This window comes from Rhipicephalus microplus, chromosome 5, assembly GCF_043290135.1.
Source record: "Rhipicephalus microplus isolate Deutch F79 chromosome 5, USDA_Rmic, whole genome shotgun sequence".
In the NCBI taxonomy this organism is placed as follows: domain Eukaryota; kingdom Metazoa; phylum Arthropoda; class Arachnida; order Ixodida; family Ixodidae; genus Rhipicephalus; species Rhipicephalus microplus.
The window spans coordinates 10,060,345-10,080,853 of NC_134704.1; the positions used below are offsets into that span (position 1 = coordinate 10,060,345).

Here is a 20,509-nt window from a genome sequence, read left to right on the forward strand (position 1 = left end):
TGCACTGCGCGCTTGTGTAAAAATTGCGTGAGTTTGCCACACCAAAAGAAGCCTTCATGTGTGCATCTGCGTGCCGAGTCACAGAGGTGCGCGCGCATGATGGCTCCATAGCACGCTACGCAGAAAGGCGCCGGCCTGTGGCGGCGCCCCAAAGCGGCTACAGGAATCTCGGCTTGCGTGTGTGTTCGATTTCTCCTGAATGCACATGCGTTTTTCTCTCTCTCTCCCTACACCCTCTTTTTATCCCCTGTTCCCCTCCTTCAGTGCTAGATACGAACCGGACGCTCATATCTGATTAGCCTCCCGGCCTACAGCTGCATCTCTCTCTCCACTTGTAATCGTGACGTGAGGCGTATGGCTGCAATTTTTCCCATAACTGCTCGTACCAGTGTTTGTAAACGCATAATGTTCAATTTCACGGAGCGCGAAGAGCAGTTCAAGGCCCCTTTAGGTTCGAAATCTCAACTTTTCCCGCAGGCGCTAACGTTGCCGCCAGTGAATGAAATCAGAAAAACAGCAAAATTTTACCGCTACATAAGCAAACATGTATGCAGCTGCTGTACACACGGTTCCCTCTTTCACTATTGTGCTTCGTCGCTGGATTGTTCCAGCTGCCTCTACTGCAATGTGGTCAGGTCTTTGTTCTCGGTATATATAAATATATATATATATATATATATATATATATATATATATATATATATATATATATATATATATATATATATATATGTGTGTGTGTGTGTGTGTGTGTGTGTGTGTGTGTGTGTGTGTGTGTGTGTGTGTGTGTGTGTGTGTGTGTGTGTGTGTGTGTGTGTGTGTGTGTGTGTGTGTGTGTGTGTGTGTGTGTGTGTGTGTGTGTGTGTGTGTGTGTGTGTGTGACAGAGAGAGAGAGCAATTGATCACGCTCATTCCTATGCAAATGATGGCGCCTGAAGCCAAGTCAGCAGCCGACATAGACAGACAGTTCAGAATTTTGTATTCAAAGAATTGTAGGACGTTCCCAAAGGGCGAATCACACATTCTTGTTAGTTCACCTAATGATGCCGTCGACCACAGATGTGATAGACAATGACGTGAAAACGCAAAGACTTCAAGAAAAAATAACTCTAAAGAGTAGCGGACTCCGCAGGCAGTCGGCGCTTTCTGTAAAGGATTCCTGGCACTGGCTACGCAGCAACCTGTGGGTACTGCCTCTGATTCACACTCACATATGGCTGTCCGCCGGGCAGTCTTTGCTGCAACCGTTCTTTCCACCCTTGGTAAGTAGCCTTATGAACGCGATTCTTACATTCGTTGGCAAGGATCCGTGATGCCTTCTCTTCAGCAATGTCTTGCATGGGGCTTTCATCTGATTTGGTATTTGCGTTAGCAGATATACGAGAGAGAGAGAATTCTGAATGTCAACTCTGATTCTTTGTTCACCTTTTATTGTTTAGAATACGGCTATATTCTGTCTAATGTCAACTGATGTGTACTAAACAACTTTTAATAATAACCTCGGAAGTGTTAACCTGCTGTAAGAACTACACCACTGAATGAAAGATTATGACTTATTTTTTCTGTGTGTTCGCCCGTATTGATTGCGTGTATATGCCGTAGTCATCCCCAGACACCATAGAGAGGTATTCTGTACTTCGATATTACCTGAAGTAAGTATAATTACAAATAACAAGTTCAAAAAGAAAACGGAATTTTTCGAGGGGTTCATTGGTGCCCTCGAACGAACACTAGCTACCACTTTTAAGGGACTATATTCATGTTGATTCCAGTTGTAATTATTGTCCAATTTCTAAACGCAGAACAACTCTTCTAAAACAACACTGGTGTCCACGAATTGTCTAGTGAGGTTAAGTTTAACATCAAGAGCATCGGAGAGGAGAAAACGAGTCACATATAGGGTTGCGCCTTTTTCTCATCATCTGCCTTGGATGCGATATAGGTCGATGCAAATAGTTCTTTAATGCGCACTGACATCCCACAGTACACGGGCCACTTGGCCTCAATCGAGGGGTGGCCGCCATGGCCGGGATCGAAACCACGACCTTCGGGTTAGCAGCCGAGCCTTCTCTACTGATCCACCGAGAAGGTGCTTCTCTTGCATGGCTGTACTCACTTCCCGATGCTCATTACGATAATACGAAAGTCGGGGCATTTGGCAAGGTATTTCGTCCACCAAAGTATCACCGTTATTACACGATGGCAAAAGTTTGCTTGAGTGTGCCGCAATCGCTGACACATAAGTAAGTTGAAACAAAAAGAACATTACATTAATAAGAAAACTAGACCTAATTTTTTGTTACTGGTGATGATACCCATATTCCAATATAAGCAGAGGTTAAGAATCCAATAGAATGCAATAAATCTCAAAGTAATGTCGATTGTTCACCTGTCAGTTTAGATTTTGAGTTAAATTTACAAACCCTTTGAAAAATTCCAATAGAAACCCCACTGTCCAAACAGGGGAGCTAGGTTATGCACCACGGTATAGGCTTATGCGCACTGAGATGCGAACTGCACATGACAATGCAAACTCATCTGCATTGACAGTGCGGAGAAATCTTCATAACACAGCAATACTCTATCGGCAAATGGAATTTATCTATCAGCAGTACTGCGATGCTAACTAAATACAAATAGATGCTAAGAACAACGAGTGTCCGGCATATTATGTCGATCAAAAGATAATCACAAAGCCGGTCAGGCACTTACCAATAGATGACTTTCAAGTGTGCTCCCAGCACATCATGAATAAGTTGCAGGTAAGTAAATTGAACATTCTCGAAGCTAGCAAAGCATATTGAGCGTATTGAGTAAACGTTTGACTCTGGCATGGCACTGCAGTTACATGATTACAAATAACCTTTCTCATCTAAGTAATATTGACTCCGTATTTACGCTGTTTGCCAGGTTCAGCGTAACGTAAACGTGAACCAAACGTATATACTATATATATAAAGGCAGAAACACGCCTTTAAGCCACTAATATCTGATCATCATTTTTTTTCTTTCTGTAGGCTTCAACTAAAGCGATTCCAGCTTGGAAATATGGTTTAACGTTTTCGTCATTTAAGGCTTTTATAGCAATTGGTTCCCTCTCTTCACAAAGCCTGGTAAGGATCCCCTTCTGCTTCAAATTTACGATTCAGCTATAACATAAATATTGATTGTCATATGCACTCGTGTTCACCATTTTGCGCAGAATGCAATACACAAGTTCAATTTGTTGTGGATATGCATAATTTAAAAACAAAACACTTTTGATGCGCGAACATTGCTGCGACGGAGTCCACAAATACCTTGAGCTGTGAAAAAAAAACACTACCGATTTCTATCAGTTTACAGCGCGCATCTGACGTACTATTCATATCAAGCCTCTAGATAATAAGTTTCCCACAATTTTTCATTTAGCGAAAACGCTATGCGCGCAATTGTGGCCGGCATTGACGTTAAGCTTTTCGGTAAACAAGTTGATTGATATGTGCGGTTTAACGTCCCAAAACCACCACACGATTATGAGAGACGCCGTAGTGGAGGGCTCCGGAAATTTCGACCGCCTGGGGTTGATTGATTGATTGATTTGTGGGGTTTAACGTCCCAAAACCACCATTTGATTACGAGAGACGCCGTAGTGGAGGGCTCCGGAAATTTTGACCACCTGGGGTTCTTTAACGTGCACCCAAATCTGAGTACACGGGCCTACAACATTTCCGCCTCCATCGGAAATGCAGCCGCCGCAGCCGGGAATCGAACCCGCGACCTGCGAGTCAGCAGCCGAGTACCTTAGCCACTAGACCACCGCGGCGGTGCTTTGGTAAACAAGTTTCGCGCAGGAAAGTATAATGATGAACTAAATAGTAATCAGTTATTTTCATTTAAAATAAAATTATTACTAAACTTTTGTTTAGTTGCGGCATATAATCATTAACACAACAAATTTTTCTGCAGTTCTTACAGACAAATATTCAGGTCTAGTGTGGCCGAGAACATACGTACTAGCAATCTTTATATGTTGATCGTCGTCATTATTGAAAGTTTAAATTTTCATTCAAATGGCCTCTAACATGCACCCCATTTCCGTACAGTATATAAACTTCATGAGTGGCCTATAGCTTTAATAAACACATGTATACAACGTTTGTGAAAGTTTCTAGTCGCGTCAACGGCATCGCCGTAAAAACAGGTCACAGCTAGAATACAAATGCGTGTGCAAGCAAGCTTTCTCTTACAGACTTTGTTTTCTATCAATGTCAATAGGAGGTCCCACATCTGGTTCAGATCAGGTGTCGTAGCACTAACCAAATCTATTTTCAGGCAAAACCAAGAAGGGTGAACAGTTTGTCGCAGTTCGAAGGTGCCCACAACATAAGTGAGAGGTAACCGATGCAGTGATAGACAGTTGTATTACTTATCTGTCCAACTATCTTCAAACACAACGAAACACTATAGAGATGAAAATTCATGTTCGTAAACTGGCGGATGAGTTTGACGACAGCAGTACGCAGAGATAATACCCGTGTGTTTCCTAACCTTACGACTCATTTTGTGCATGTTGTCGAGCACCATGGTCCAAATAAGGCTGGTTAAATTTCGACATTTCTGCAGTGAGTAATATGATTTCTCGTACCAAGAATTTGTGTTCCACAATATTCGCTACCAGCTCAGTTGAACAAGACTGAAGCTGATATCACATAGTAGCGGTTATCGGTAAATTTCTGGATAATCTTTGGGTAATCGTACCCTTCGCAAACAGAACCGCTACTACCAGCTTTGTTCACGTACACGAACAGAGAAAAAACAGGCATGACTAAGATGAGCTGTGAATAGAGAAAGCAGTGGGCACACAAACTCATAAAGAAACACCCTTAGGAATGAATGTGTTCTCTGCAAAATTATTCACGTTAATATGGTTGACTTCTTACTAAAAGAACACGTAATAAGCTATTTATTTGTCATTGCAAACGAAAGTGTTTTATTTAGCACTGAGACCTTTTGCGTCGATGTACAATTTTACGAACCTTAAGAAGTAACCAACGGCCGCTAAACTTGGCAGGCGAATGGACTTTTATTTGTTGGGTGAACTTTTATTTTAGAATATAGTACGCGTTGATGATTCCCGCTTATAAATGTTTTGTTTTAGAGAAGCTTTATTTACTCAGTCATATTCACTTTTGAGCCAAAGCCTCGCTCAACACCAGCCAACGCAAGCCTCGAAGACACATATACCGTCATTCCCAGCGCTCCAACTTGAAAAAATTCGCATAGACGGTAGCGCCACACTTCCCTCCAGGTATTTTTGTGAGAAACTCAATGACGCTACCACCTTTGCCGACTTTTCAGTGACAGATACCCATTCATTCTTATGATGATACTTTTTAGGTCGTGCCAATAGTCTGAGCCAGAACAGCTTCGTTGTCAATAACGATGCGACTAGAAGAACAGGCAAGACCAAGCGCAGGCGAGGTGTTTGTTTCAGAGATAATGACCATGAACTCTTTCCAGGGGAAAGCAATATGGAACGTTTAGAACATGCGCATGGGTCTTATACCCTATATAAAACGATGAGGTGCTTTTCTACGGATATAGTTGATCTCTTTGTCGCTTAGCGCTATCGATGGTAACAGTGTAGTTAACATAAAACAGTGATAAAATTGAGAATTTTATTACGAGCTAAATGATTAATTTTGAACTTGTAAATGTGCATTCGGCACATTAACTAAAGGTGCGGATAAACAGAAATATATTTTGAAAAATTGCGCTGTCTCTGCGCTTTTCTATTGCATGAGTAATAAATCTTGGTGAATAAAACTCATGTTAAGATTCTAATCCGGAGTGCATGTGTCATTCATTATCTAATGCCACTCGTGAGAGTGTTAAACAGCTTCACTGCTCAATCCTATTTTCAGTAATTACTGTCAATCTTCTTTAAATATTTTTTAATTATCTTACCGTTGCAGATAGAATGGACGTCCCCCAAGTTTGCGTATCTATTAGGCTTGACAGGATTCTTCTTAGCCTGCGTAGGCTTTGCGTAAGTAGTGCATAGAAAGTAATAATACGTAATCAGATATCGAAAAGATAAAGTGTCTGGAAAGTTCCACGCATAAATATGGTACCCAAATCAAGCAATAAAGCCTTGCTTGAAAAAGATGTTAAAGATCCTTGTAGGTAGTCAAATTACTGGAGACCTTCATCATGACATATTTCTTAATCATGTCTTGATTTTATGATGTATCATTGTTCAAAGAAGGACGTTTTTTTTTATCACGTCCATAAGCTTTCTTAGTGCCGTACTGGCTGTTATAACGAAGTAATGATAATAAGTCTCTACAACACCAATTATAGACAAGCATGCAGAGTTTGTTTGGACGGGCGGCAAAATTGGGATCATAGCAAACATTGGATTTCTTCCCACCCAGCGATCTCTAGCACCGATGTATAATGCGGCTGTGCGTTGCGGTAGCTAACTGTCGATGACGTCACACGTTTTAACCTCAATGTCAAACGTCCCATTCAGTCGTAGCTTCCACATTTGATGCAGGCATACATTGCACTCTTGTACGCTTAATAGAGAACTTGTTTAGAGCCTAAGTATGTGGAAAACATGTTTCACCTAAATGTATTTTCTTTCACCTTCACAGTCTTCTTTACTGGTGCCCCGATGCCGCATCTCTGCTTGGTGGATCGATAGCAGCAGCATGTCTAGGTGGATTTACGGAAGGAGTGTATATAGTCACGCTTTATGCAATGTGTACTGACACCTTTCTTCATAACAAAGGAGTAATAATCGTAAGCGATCGCCAGTTTTATAGTTTTTTTTTGTTTTTTTTTTTCTTTTTTGAGGATTGTAGATTACAGTTACAACCCAAAAAAAGATCGGAAAAGGAAGTGCCAGATAAAGCTGACGATCAATGCAGTAGGAAGTACCGCGAAGTTGTGCAATACCAAAACAATATTTTTTCCAAGTGTAAGCTCTGCGGATTCGACAGAACACGCCCTAATTATACAAAGACCACAACCACATTCTTTATTGACATCATAATATATATACACGCTGTGCTAACAGAAGCCCATGATCCGCAACTTAAGTAAGTTGCGAAGCTTATTCCAAAATTCTGAATGCCTTCTGCAGATGCTCATAGACCTAGGCCATGGAATAAATTCATAATGCTTTACATGTAGCCACCCAACAAGTTCTTCAGCTGCAGCGGCAAGGTAGTCTACTTCCGCAACAGCGTTAGAAGAAAAAATGAGGCCCATTTTGGTGCAGAAAAAGAAGAACGTGCTCGACCAGGAAGCTCTAGCCAATCAAAAAAAAAAAAAAGTTTGGGCCGAGACCTGTGGTTTATGCAAAAGAAAAAAAATTATATTTGCCTTGTAGTCCTCCATTTCGGCGCTAATTTGGAACGCCACATCAGATAGTGAAGTTCGGGCACCTTTCAATGGCGGTGACGCCCACAAATGATGCCTTCACTATGATACCTCAAAACAATGGTTTTTGAAATTTGCAGACGTTGGGGTGTAGATGTGCATTCATACGTATCCTCGTTCATGTGTTATGTGAACATAAATGTGCCTAACATGCATACTTCAGAGGAGGGGGGGACCAAACCTTCTAGCTGATAAGCTAACCATACACAATTATTGCCAACGATATTAGCGATCGATATGTCACAATTACAAAAATTGTGTAATCGATTCTATATACACACAATGCGTCCTCATCAAATCATCACAGAAAAAAAGTACAGTTCATGTACTTGGTGTTGTGTTGGACAGATACGGAAAGGCAACCTTCATTGTTTACACGCTATCGATATTTACAAATAAGAATAGTCGACCCTGAATCTTGGAGCTGTTTAGACAGGCAAAATTATGAGGTGTCATCTGCTGAAATGCTCTCTAAATATATCTATCAACACCCTTATAAATGTTTCTCTTTAAGGCAACAATGGACGGCATGTATGGAATGGGGTGCATGCTAGGTGCAGTGGTTGGTGGCACCCTTATCGACGTAAGTACAAATGTTCATCTTGTCTGCTGTTATCAATAGTGCAGTTTCAGTAGTTCAAAATACATATATCATTAAAGTGTATCAGTAAGGGTGCATTTTAAAGATTCTGTCTCATTAATTTCGGAGGGCAGAAGATCTGCAGCCAATTTTTCAAGAAGCTGATAAAGAGCAAATGGTCCAGTGGCGTGCGGATAATGGGATATTTACTTGTTCCTCAATGAAATGATTGACTGTTTTTAAATAGTAACCATTGTCACCGTAGAGAAGGCACCCACCACGTCTAGCAAAATTTGCCAGTAAGTACATGGTCGACCCTTCGCAGAGCCGCGCATTAATTTCCTCAGTAGCAGTGTGAATACTTGGTGCTATATTTCATGCATCGTCCGTATTCAAACCTACGTACAGCTTTTATGAGACCAACAGATCACAAAGGTGGTTTCCAATCAGCCAGTATTTACTACACTGTGAGGATTAACTGTATTTTTACCTTCCCTTTAAAAAAGGCCAGTAAACAGGCTCCGTCGTTGTTTTTTAACATCCCCCCAGAGAAGCTCGGCAATTCGCAGAGTAGACCGCGGTGATCACGTTTTCCTAATATTTCAGCCTTGCGCGCAGCGCACAGTCTCCATATCGAAGAACGATTCCCGCTCTCCTTTCCTACGCCTGACGAATCCTCCTTTCGCGAACAATGTCGCAAGGTCACCGATCGGTGACTTGTCGTAAGTCGTCATTTCATCCAAACCAGTCGCGACGACGGCCAACGTCTTTCCCTCCCTATAAGGGGGAAGGATGGCGAGGCAGCACGAAAATTCGAAACCAGCTCAAACAGATGTTCTAACCCCTGTAACTTCCTTAATATAGCCCGTATTCGCAAAATTTATGCGGCAGCATGTTCAAAAAGCTAAAGCGCACATATTCCTTTTATTACAATTTTTGGGCCTCCCAGTTGTTTACTGGCTCTTTAATAATTCTTGAAGTTTAACGTCTCGGAATCACGATATGATTATACAGAACGCCGTCTTGGAAGGCTCTAGAAATTCGGAACCCCTGGTGGTTTTCAACGTGCACCTAAATTTAGGTACACGGGTCTCAAGTATTTTCGCTTTGATCGAAAATGCGGCTACTGCTGCCACAATCCGATTCCGTGGCCTGCGGGGTGAGCAGTCCAGCATCATAAGCACTAAACTACCGTAGCGGGTTTAACTTGGCTTTCGCCGCCATCATTCTCATTCCCTTATGCTGGCTAGTCAACCAGACATCCACTCGCATAGGGTCAACTATGTTGCCTTCTTTGTTTCTTCCCCCATAGTTGACTTGTAGTTATCGCTTATATTGTGTACTCTCACGTGCCACTACGTAAGTTACCATCTGTATTACCATCTGTACCATCTGTATTATGTAATCAAATATTGTATCCTCTCCTTTTGTGCCCTTGAGCACTGTGGGTGCTATGATAAGTAATTAACTAATAAATTATTTAAATCGCCCTTGTTTGTTGACCAAAAAGCCATTGAATCGAATCCCCTCCGCGTCTACCACATTTAAATACAGGCAAGATTCTGGAGCCCTATCAAATTAAATTATTGTGTGTTCTGAAGAACTCTGAATTTCAATAGTACCACACTACGACGCCCCTGAAAATCATATCGTAGAATTACGACTTAAAACCCCCAACAAAATTTATCGTTACTTCTCTGTTTCTTTGACGAGTATAAATATGTGTATACTCGCACGTTTCATTTTTTTATCCTTATTTGTAAACTAGACCGTTTTTGTAACAACATAACTTCTGCATTTCCCACTGCTAGAAATTTCGCTTATTTCAAATATGTTATTTGACTCGTCGAAAATCACACCGAAATACGTTTGCTGCTTTTTTGTCTTACATAAAAACTGTAGATGCCAAGTGAATTTATCAATATTTAGCACACTGACAAAAGACAATGCTAATTTACCTTTACATATTCCTTTTCAGCTGTGGGCATTTCCGTTGCCGTATTTTGTGTGCGGAATCCTGCTCATGGGTGCAATGCCGTACTTCTTAGTGAAGGGAACAGCTCCCCAAATTCAAATGACAGGTAACATCTTAGTGACTACGCCAGATACAAAAAAAAGATGTCGATTTTCTTTACAATTGCATTCTAGAGACTTAAGTGAAGAAACCATGCATCAACTGAATAGGCTATAAAACTGAAATAAATTCAACAAAGTTCTTTTTCAGCAGACGTGAGATAAAAACTTGTGCATCTTAGCAAACACAACCAACCAAACACAGCAGAAATAAACACACTGCGCTGCGTTTGATAACATATGCATAAATTCTTCGCTTGCCAACTATTCAAATTTTTGCGTTAAATAGTAAGGCAAAAAAAAGCCTTGTCAGGACATCAAAATGATTAATAAATTACGCTGAGAGAGCTTCAGAGAAATAAATGGGTGACAGAAAGGAAGGAATGACGCTATGAACACGTTCACTTCTTGGTGCGATGTCACGCTAACGGATCCACTCAAGCAGGCCAGTCGAACTTAAAAACAACAATTTATTTTAGAAACAAAATGACAGACAGTGCTACCGTAAGTGGTCTATATTACCGCATAAACCAAGAAGTTCTTCAAGCTTTTTGTAAATGCATACAGTGCATTTCCACCGGAATTTGACATGGTACAACGTGGTGCCTCCGGGCTTTCTTCTGTGGTATAGGAAATATAAAAAAACTCAAGTCCTCAGGAAACTATTTTTTTTTTACTAAGCAATGGTTCAACCAGCAGTTATGCTTTTGTTTCAGAAGAATACCCATGGCATGTACAGCAGGTACAAAAGTGTTCAAATGTCTGGCAAAGAATGAATTTCGAAAATGTTCCTTAAAAATTTTCAATATTTGATTTTTAATATCTTCAAGGCTATTTCAAACGTTTGCCCAAATTTCAGATAAGTTTAATAAATGCCAAATTTCAAAGATAATATGAAATTTCTAGGTGTTTGTTTTTTATTAACAATAAGGAAAGTGGTAGGGGGGGGGGGGGGGCAACCGTATCTGCGCCCATTGAATTGCTAATAAACTCCCCTTAAGAGATACCCCCAAGCGTAATAACTTGCACGTTACAATACAGGGCTTCTGACAAGCAGCTTAAAGACTCAGCTGGCTTATTCTCTTTTCGAGAAATCAGTACGTTTTATGCGATCAAAATAGAAACGCGCGTCTTGGGACCTATAACGTTTCGAATCTGTATGCACATCTTACAAAATGAACACATCTCTTTTTCAGACGCATCACTTTCAACGAAGTCCATATTGCAGTTGAGCTACTACAGACTTCTTGCTAATCCTCGCTTCATGATCAACATGGGTTCTGTGTCACTCACATTTATTATGCTTGGATTTTACGAGCCGACACTAGAGCCCTACGTTAGGCAGGTAAGTATCTATCATCTTAACCTTTGTCATCATCATCATCATCATCATCAGCAGCAGCAGCAGCCAGACTACGTCCACTGCAGGACGAAGGCATCTCCCATGATCCGCTAGTCAACTCGGTCCTGTGCTTGCTGCTGCCATTTTGTACCCGCAAACTTCCTAATCTCATCTGTTCACCTAACTTTCTGTCTCCCCCTAAACCGCTTGCCTTCTCTGCAAATCTAGTCAGTTATCGCTAATGACCAGCGGTTATCCTGCCTATGTGCTACAAGCCCAGCCTATGTTCATTTCTTCTTGATTTAAACTATGACATTCTCAACCTCGGTTTGTTCCCTGATCCACTATGATCTGTTCTTGTCTCTTAATGTTACACCTACCGTTTTCCTTTCCATCGCCCGCTGCGTCGTCTTCCAATCAAGCTGAACTCTCTTTGTAAGTATCCAGGTTTCTGCTCCGTAGCTAAGTACCGGCAAAATGCAGCTGTTATTACATTCCTCTTAAGGATAGTGGCAATCTACCAGTCATGATTTAAGAGCGCTTGCCGAATGTGCTCCACCCTATTCTTATTCTTCTAGTTACTTTAGTCTCATGGTTCGGCTTCGCGGTTATTACCTGTCCTAAGTAGACATAGTCTTTTACAACTTCGCCCCACCACGGTGGTCTAGTGGCTAAGGTATACACTCGGCTGCTGACCCGCAGGTCGTGGGTTCAAATCCCGGCTGTGGCGGCTGCATTTCCGATAGAGGCGGAAATGTTGTAGGCCCGTGTACTCAGATTTGAGTGCACATTAAAGAACTGCAGGTGGTCGAAATTTCCGGAGCCATCCACTACAGTGTCTCTCATAATCATAAAGTGGTTTTGGGACGTTATACCCCACAAATCAATCAAATCAATCTTTTACAACTTCAAGTGCGCTATTACCTATCTCAAAGCGCTGTTCCGAGTATTATCACCCTCAGCCTATTCTACGTCCGTTGCATTTCTGAGAACATCTTAAGTTTACCCCTCCGTGTAACTCTCTCCCATCGACAGTGTCATTCCTATTTAGTTGGTATCCATTTCATCACTCTCCCTGGCCGCCACCTCTCACTACTGTGCATAACGTGGACAGCAGTGGTTCATTTCTATGGCTGAATGTCAACTAGGAAGTTGGCAACCACTGTTTGGTCTGTGATATAATCTCGCTGTCTTCCGATCTACTAATCCGCCGATAATTTTTCTCCTATGAAAACCTGCACGTCCTAGCCCTAGGTACGCCCTGTGGGGGGGGGGGGGGAGGGGGGGACGCAGGAGGCACTTTTCTTATTCTCCTATATGAAGGGGAAGGCGCAAAACCTGCCTCCTTCATTGACCTACTAAGGGTGGCACAGCGATGGCACCATCCCCATGGTGAACCTCGCACACACCTACGGCACTAGCATTTCCTCAAGTTTCCTTGCTTTCCACAAAGTTTTAGCCACATATGTTATGAGCGATAACTTGCAAACAGTTGGCACTATGGTTCTTAGAGATAAAGATAAAGTGGTTTTTAAAATGCCAGCCCTACACTAATTCTTATCGTTCGGTGAATTTTTTTTTCGACACACTAGGCTTCCCTGTTACTTAAAAAATGAGCTCGCTGTACGAACTCTTGAACAAATGTATTATTCGCTTTTTTAGTCTTACTTTTTCTCTATCTCTTTTCTTCCTATTATTCCACCTTTCCCCCACCGCAAGTGCAGGGTATAAGCAACCGAGGTAAGCTTGGTTAACCTCCCAGCCCTTCTTCATTTATCTCTCTGAATGCCACTTGCTATTTTTTACACTCTTGTTCTCTCGTTCTTTCGCCAAGCTACTGAGAATAATCTTGAATTTTCTTCAGCATATTTATTGTTGGCCATACTTTAGTCATTTTCTGTGTATGTACTCGGCCATTATCGCAATTCGTATCCGTCATTACTGCACAGCACAGTCTCACCTTCAAATAGTAGGCTGTTTACATATCTGCCTATCTTTATTCGTTTTTCATTCCAATCAAATATTTTGGATTTGCGATTCTAAGCAAGAAAAACCAAGAAAAATTACCAACAAAAAAACAAGAAAAAAAGTACCAAGAAGAAAATTATTGCATCTTTTTTTTTTCTTACCCTGGTTTCGATAACAATATTTTTGCTTCTCAGGGTACCTGTAGGGCGTACATAAGTAATTTAGGCTTAAGAGAGGTTTACAACCACATTATAACAATCATTTACGCTGTAACTTCTGGCAAATCTTGGTGCAAGAAAAATTATTGTCTGGTAGATGTTCGTGACATACTGAACTTTTCGCTAGAAGAGGTCGTGAAAGCTTTCTTCTCGCAAAAAAACATGATTGATTGATTGATTGATTGATTGATTGATTGATTGATTGATTGATATGTGGGGTTTAACGTCCCAAAATCACCACGTGATTATGAGAGACGCCATAGTGCAGAGCTTCTCAAATTTCCACCACTTGTGGTGGTTTTGACGTGCACCCAAATCTGAGTACACGGGCCCACAGCATTTTCGCCTCCATAGAAAATGAATCCGCCGCAGCCGGGATCGGATCCCGCGACTTGCGGGTCAGCAGCCGAGTGCCTTAGCCACTAGACCACCGCGGCAGGGCCGGCAGAAAATATATTGAGTCGATAAGAGACAAGCGCTGCCTTTCGTGAAAAACAACAGTATTGGAATTAAAATTGGCTGTAATTTCACACTGCATATTCGACGATTGTCATAAGGGCATTCACGCCTCAGTAATGTAAGCTTTCTAGCTGCCTGCCACGAAAAAAGGAGGGAGTTTTTTTTTTTTACATATATCATAAGTTAATCTGCCCATCTCTCTTCCCTCTCTGCTCTATATCTTTCATCTCCACCATCCCCCTCCCATGCGCAGGGTAGCAAACCGGCTGCCTGTAGGCTGGTTAACCTCCTTGCCGTTCTTTTCCTCCAATTTTCCTTGCTTCCTTCTTTTAACTCAAGGAAGGGGACTCTGTTCAAATTCAGTTTTACCTACATAAGCGGTGTCGTACACGTACAATATGCACAATTTTATTGAAAGCGTTCTCCTGCCATAAGTTCTGACATGGTACGCTGTTTGTTTTTGCCTCTTCCATGGCTATCCAGTTTCGTTTGACCAGCACAGGAGTGGGCACGATCTTCATGGTGACGTACTGCTCTTACTTTCTCGGAGCCATCACAGCAGGCGTGTCCTGTCATTTCAGGGTCTGCGAAGCACTTTTTATCAATTTATAGCATCGTTGTAAGTTAGGCGGTGATTTGCTGTCCCAGTTTTCCTAGGTTTGTGCAAGGAGATCTCACATTGCCAGACCACATTCAGCACTTTGTAGGAAATTTTGATTTTTTTTAAAATAAAAGGTGTGTAAATGGCGCAGCAATTCACCATCTAGCAACCCAATGCCTGGCTGTGGGCTGTGGAGACCATTAGGACACAGCTGATTTGCTAGTCAAAAATGATTGTGTGTTTTGACAGAACAATGTTTGTGGATACTACATATGACGAGAAAGAAGACTGAAGTTCAACTCAAGAAAATAATCTGTTTTCATGGCTTTATTTGGCTAGTTTAGCTCAGCGTAGCATTTTTGCACTCATTATACGCAACAATTTTTGGATGAATTCAAGTCAAGCGCATATGCATACAAACTTACTAGCCATGGTATATCATGTATATGCGAGAGATAGGGGTCACGTATGTACACTATGCTTGCGAAGAAAATTTCCGGTAGTGTGAGAAATCATAGATTTGCATATAACGTGAGCTCTAAAGTCATAAACCACAGCATCGGGTGGAGAACACGCAGCAAAAAGAGAAACGCAATATGAGGTAATTTCAGAGCATTGAACAGACGAAGACAAAACACTCTTAAGTAGTATATATGCTAAAATGTTGTAAAGTTTTCGTTTTATTACTGTATGTCTCTCATCAACACATCTCGTTATCTTCCAAACAGCAGGAAGCATTCACCGAATTCTTGGGCGTGTTCATCTCCATCATATCTTTTCTTGTTGTTGGTCCAGCACCATTCCTCCATTTGAGCCCGTAAGCATATCTAGGTCGGCAAATGTCAGATCATTCGTAGAATAATATCAGCACATTCGTTTTAGAAGTCGACGAGTGTGTTTCAACGTGTTTTCAGAGCTGCTTAAGCACTGCCCTACTTGGCACAGATTTTCATCTTTACAACGACGTGACCGATTTTGTGGCTGTGGCAGGACAACGTGGCGAATCTCTTAACTTTACGGCATGAGAACCACTGTTTTTCTTTTTCTTTAAGATCAATTAACATCACAGGAAACCTGACGCTGAAGGGCATGGTGACGCAGTCGTAGCTGGAAAATAAGAAACGTGTAAAATATAACGCAGCCTAAACAACATCACCAGCTCCTTCTGACCATACCTTACAACTTTCACTGTCAAAGATAAGCACTAAAGCTCTTACTCAAATTTTGCGAAAATAGTGAACTTATCATACCTCTAAAAAGTGCAACGGTAAAAATTGGAGTAAGCTGGTAATAATATGTCGCATATGAAATCAAGGCGTGCAGACAAGTACACAAACAAACTTTCGGTCTGAATTATAGAGTTAGTCGTACACACTTACGCAAACACACCACTAAACAGACGAATACGAAAAAAGCAACATGCAGGATGGTATGCGTTTTTTTGTTTTCATCTGCTTAGTACCTGTGTGCTTCCACAAATACGAACACACAAAAAAGCGCCAACCTGGGATATCTTTCTATTACATTCAAAATGAAGAAATAGCATGCTTAATTGATTGCCTGGAGCCACACATGTGCCAAGTTGTAACGCGGCGCTGCCATTTCCCGGCACACACAGATAGGTTTTGTGTCTGCTTCCTTTCACTGTTCAGTTCGTCCCATTACTTGGCAGTTCTAGCTTGTGTTGTCTAGTTATGTTATCTTAGGTAAATGTAATTTCTTCTGAAATGATGCTAAAAGAGCCTCGCTTATATCGACGTTCACCAATACAAAGTCATGTTGAATTACGTAAACATGTATGCAGTTTTTCTTACGCTTTGTTGACACGCGAAACACTCGGTATACTCACAAAGCAGTAATCACTTGACGAAGCACTTACGCATGCTTTTATTTTTTTACAGAGCTCTTTGGCTAGTTTACCTGTCCCAGGTGTGCGTCGGCTTTTCAGCAGGAACGCTGTTTACCAGTTGCTACTATAATGCATACAACGTCGCCTTGTAAGGGAAAACATTCTGCGTCGTCACAGTCGTGCAGCAAAGGCTGAGGGCGATGTAACTTTACAATGCTACGTTCCTTCTAATACAGAGAGTGTGGCTACCCGGAAACGATCTCAACGAGCGCATTCATTTCAAGTTCCACTATATTGTTCCAGATGTCTGGGTGAGTGGACCAAGCAAAATGTCTTTCTAAAAAAGGATGCATGCCGAAAGAGATGACGAGGTTTTGTACTCATGTAGACATATGGCGAGAAAGACTTACTATTCGGCGTATGTCTGATGAATAATGACAACAGTGAAAAATATAGCAAGACGACGAATACATGTACACTTAGCTCGTTCCTCTATAGAGATAGTGAGAGATATGAACAGTATAATGTCAAAGATTTTTTGCAGGCGCTATAGTAACCAACTTGCTGCCCTGCAAATGGGTGAGGAAAGAGATGGATAAAACTAAAAATAACAGGAACTCAACACGTGCACACATACAGAAAACATTATAATAAGGCTCATTCAGATAAGCTGGAGGAGCTCGCAAAGAGATATAGCACTTTCAAAACATTCTTTTGCGAGATTATAAGCATGTATTTATCATGTTATGCAAAAAGCTTTGATATTCTTGCAATGAAACTTGATACAAATGATCAAACAATAACCGCAAGTTCATCAAACATTTGTTTATTTAGTAAAACAGCTTCGATTTCAGACTGCTGTCATCACTTAAAATTGCTCTCTGCCTCGCCTCCTCTATCCCTTCCAGTCGTATGCGCTGCTAAGCACTCTCCATCACTTAAAATTAATTATGCTAAAATAGATATTTCTTGCTCATTTTTTAAAGCGCAATCGTCACCCCACCTGCTGCTGGTTACATCGTCGAGGCGATCGGCTTCAGAGAGGGCACCATGGTCATGTTCGGGATTCTTCTATTATGGGTAACATTACAGCATCAAATAATTACAAGCGTAAAAAATGCAACACAATACGTAAGAGTCAATATAAGTTTTATTGCGTACAACTACAGTAATTCTTTGGATGCACATCCATAGCTGCGCATTCAACTCTGTAGTGGTGTTTCCCAGGTGCCAACGCCAGTAAGACGATGACTGGGGCTAGTTGGTTCATGTCGAACTTACTTATTCACCAGTATTATATTTAAAACAGCACATATCGTAGACTTTTCTGATAGCTGACTCATATTGGCCTACTTCAGCATGCTGGGAAGCTATCTTATAAGTGACCTAGAAAAGCACACCGGGCCCATGCCCCCCTCCTTCTGTGGGGGGGGGGGGGGGGGGAGTGATTCTTAAACGAAAAGAAGAGAAAAGTGAGTACTGCCTACTCCACGGTATCGTATATTTTGTTAAGGTCGACATCTGTCATTGGTATCGTGAGCTAAGACTGCTACTTTACTTTATGGTATCATATCCTCATAAAGCAAGTAGACGTACCGGTTGATGAGGATGTGATACGTATTATGGCGCATAGTTTATTATGGCGCAGTGGAAACCTCACTGTTTTTGTTTAAAAATACCCCTTTCTTTGTTTATGCTAACGTGAGAGAGTTTGTTAGCTGGGTTTCAAAGAAGCGTGGGTGTTCGTTTCGGTGCGTCTCCAGCCCGGCCGTGATAGTCAAAGCGCGCACTTCTGACGTCCGCAGAAGCCGTGTATAAAAAGCACGTGACCTTTCTCAGCGTAAATGACACAAGCAGCGAAAGAATTGGGCACTTGATAAATTACGAGTTGTGTTTGGCGAACGCCTTGTGCCCATTGAGACGAGTTTGGTCAGAACGGAACGCGATGCACGCGTCTCCCTTCTTGCATGAGTGGACTAACCTCCATGAAGCACACACGCTGGGCATAAAGCGACGTTACGCAAGAAAGTGCGGGCGCTATGGAGTCCAAAGCGCTCCTCGGCGGCCACCTGGCGTCATGTCAGGGCAAAGGCGGACCGACCGACGGACGTGAGCATGATACATTTTAATTTTAAGAACTGCCGCGGAAACTGCCAGCGACAGTGTTTGCCTAAAAGAAGGGAGTCCCTCCTGTTTGCAGTCCCCACTAAAGGGGATCACCATAGCGCAAAGCAATACTCAGCATGCTGCGTAAGTACGCCGACGTATGCAACACACGGCCACCGACGTAGCATCTACAAAAGGACAACGTCTTAGTCCGCTGTGCCAGTTTGCCTGCGACAAAACTCGGCAACAACTATTCGCAGTACCCACCTTATAACAATGGCACGGCCGAACGAGATGGTCTTGTGTTGCGAGTCGCCTTGCCAACACGCTCTGTTGTCGTGCGTGACACGTTCCCTGTAGTGCTAAAAACCACCAACTCCCCTCTCTTTTCTCTTATATTGCTGCGTTGAAATTCTGCACGGGATCAATGAAAAATGAAAAAGGCGGATACTGTTGATGTATACGTTGGTAAACGGAAATAATGCTTGTACACTTCTGGTTCTCTTGCAGATGCCGTTCTCGTTTGGCCTGTGGATGCACGCAGTTATTCGACTCGTCAAAAATACGTATCACATAAGCTGAGACTTATTGTGAAGCTAGTCCACAAGTTGCAAAAGAAACACCAACTACTTAAGAATAATTATGACGTATTAAGTCTGCGGCTTCTTTTCAAGTGGGTCGAAAACTAGTGCATGGCCCTCCTACCACGATGAAGTAAATGCTATCAAAGTTCATTTCATTACTATTCACAGAGAAATAAACGTTACAGTTACGAAATAGTTGAAATGCGATAACGTATAAAAGATTGTGGTACGTGTTACACGTTTGACCCATGCGGCATTTATCAGATAATTAAAGTGGAGCGATGAGTGGTCAAGACACAGCAAGCTCGAGCATCAACGAAAATGATCCTCGTCTTTCGTTGGCGCTCCTACCTGCGCCTTATTCATGTTACGAGGAAAAAAAATTTAATTCAACCGACGAGCAGCTTTTGTCTCTTGCTATGCTTTGACGTCTATACTTGAAACGTTACGGATAAGTCTGTCTTACATCTTCAACAGGCTCGTGCTTAGAGCATTTTGGGCCCAGAGCGAAGCAGCACCTCTGCGTTGCGCGCCGCAAAAGCGCTAGCTTCCGACTTTCTTGCGGGCCACGAGCCCGAACAAAACTTTCTAAAAAGCGGAGTCTGCGTGTTTTTACTTGTGTATAGAGTTGTTATGTATTTATCAGTGTTTATATGATAATCATCCCCCAGCATCTGGAGTAGCATTTAAGGCAGAATAGCCAAGAAAACATCTCCAACTTTTCATAAAAATATTTATCTATCTTCTGACTTACACGATACCAGGCCACCGCTTAAAGAGTACATCAAGCACTGAATACTAGTAGCATGTGTCTAAAGTATACGAAATGTCTCACTCTTTATTTATGAACCTTCCTTTTACCGAGTAAGAAACGTCTGCTGAACTTGCCGCTATTTCTTCAGCACTTTTAATCACGCCGCACTTAGAAAGATGCGAAAGCCGTAAAAGTAGGGACGGCACGGATGGTGAGATGGCTACGATACGTATCTCGCAGCGTAATAGTACCAGGCGACAAAATCCTTTCTACGGCATGAAACTACCATGTTATCATGAATGCTCATCTTTGGAGGAAGTAAAATATTAAAGTGAACGTGGGCCTTTATTTAACAGAATTATTTGCTGCCAAACCATATCTACACCGTTGATAAAGTTGCGACAGTGCAATTTAACAGGAGTGGAGAAAGTCTGACAAATGTCTTTCGACGGAGGCGAAGTGCTAGAGGCCCGCGTACTGCGAGTGAACCCTACAGATATGGTAAACATTTCCGGAGCCTTCCACTTCGGTGACGCGCATAATC

General features: G+C 41.9%; 1 protein-coding gene across 4 annotated transcripts; it reads left to right on the top strand.

Moving 5' to 3' along the window:
• Positions 1–909: 909 nt before the first annotated feature.
• LOC119173489 (MFS-type transporter SLC18B1-like) lies at positions 910–19,404 on the top strand. Of its 4 annotated transcripts, none has more exons than XM_075894827.1 (13): positions 912–1,262; positions 3,018–3,113; positions 5,958–6,031; positions 6,642–6,789; positions 7,946–8,014; positions 9,990–10,092; positions 11,281–11,429; positions 14,555–14,653; positions 15,401–15,489; positions 16,574–16,669; positions 16,758–16,832; positions 17,508–17,601; positions 19,138–19,404. In XM_075894827.1, the coding sequence occupies exons 1-13, from the start codon at positions 1,041–1,043 to the stop codon at positions 19,207–19,209; spliced, it is 1,386 nt and encodes a 461-aa protein (XP_075750942.1). In that variant the 5' UTR covers positions 912–1,040; the 3' UTR covers positions 19,210–19,404. The 4 variants fall into 4 exon arrangements, with proteins under 4 accessions (XP_037280189.2, XP_075750942.1, XP_075750943.1 ...); XM_075894828.1 differs by having other exon boundaries at positions 15,404–15,489; XM_037424292.2 differs by lacking the exon at positions 17,508–17,601 and having other exon boundaries at positions 910–1,262.
• Positions 19,405–20,509: the final 1,105 nt, after the last annotated feature.

What these genes read in the sequence shown, in the direction of transcription:
- LOC119173489 (XM_075894827.1), top strand. Translation starts at nt 1,041, where the DNA reads ATGATGCCGTCGACCACAGATGTGATAGACAATGACGTGAAAACGCAA. An exon ending in AATGCATACAACGTCGCCTT is followed by an intron (nt 16,670 to 16,757) that starts GTAAGGGAAAAC and finishes CTTCTAATACAG; the next exon opens with AGAGTGTGGCTACCCGGAAA. An exon ending in TCGGGATTCTTCTATTATGG is followed by an intron (nt 17,602 to 19,137) that starts GTAACATTACAG and finishes GTTCTCTTGCAG; the next exon opens with ATGCCGTTCTCGTTTGGCCT.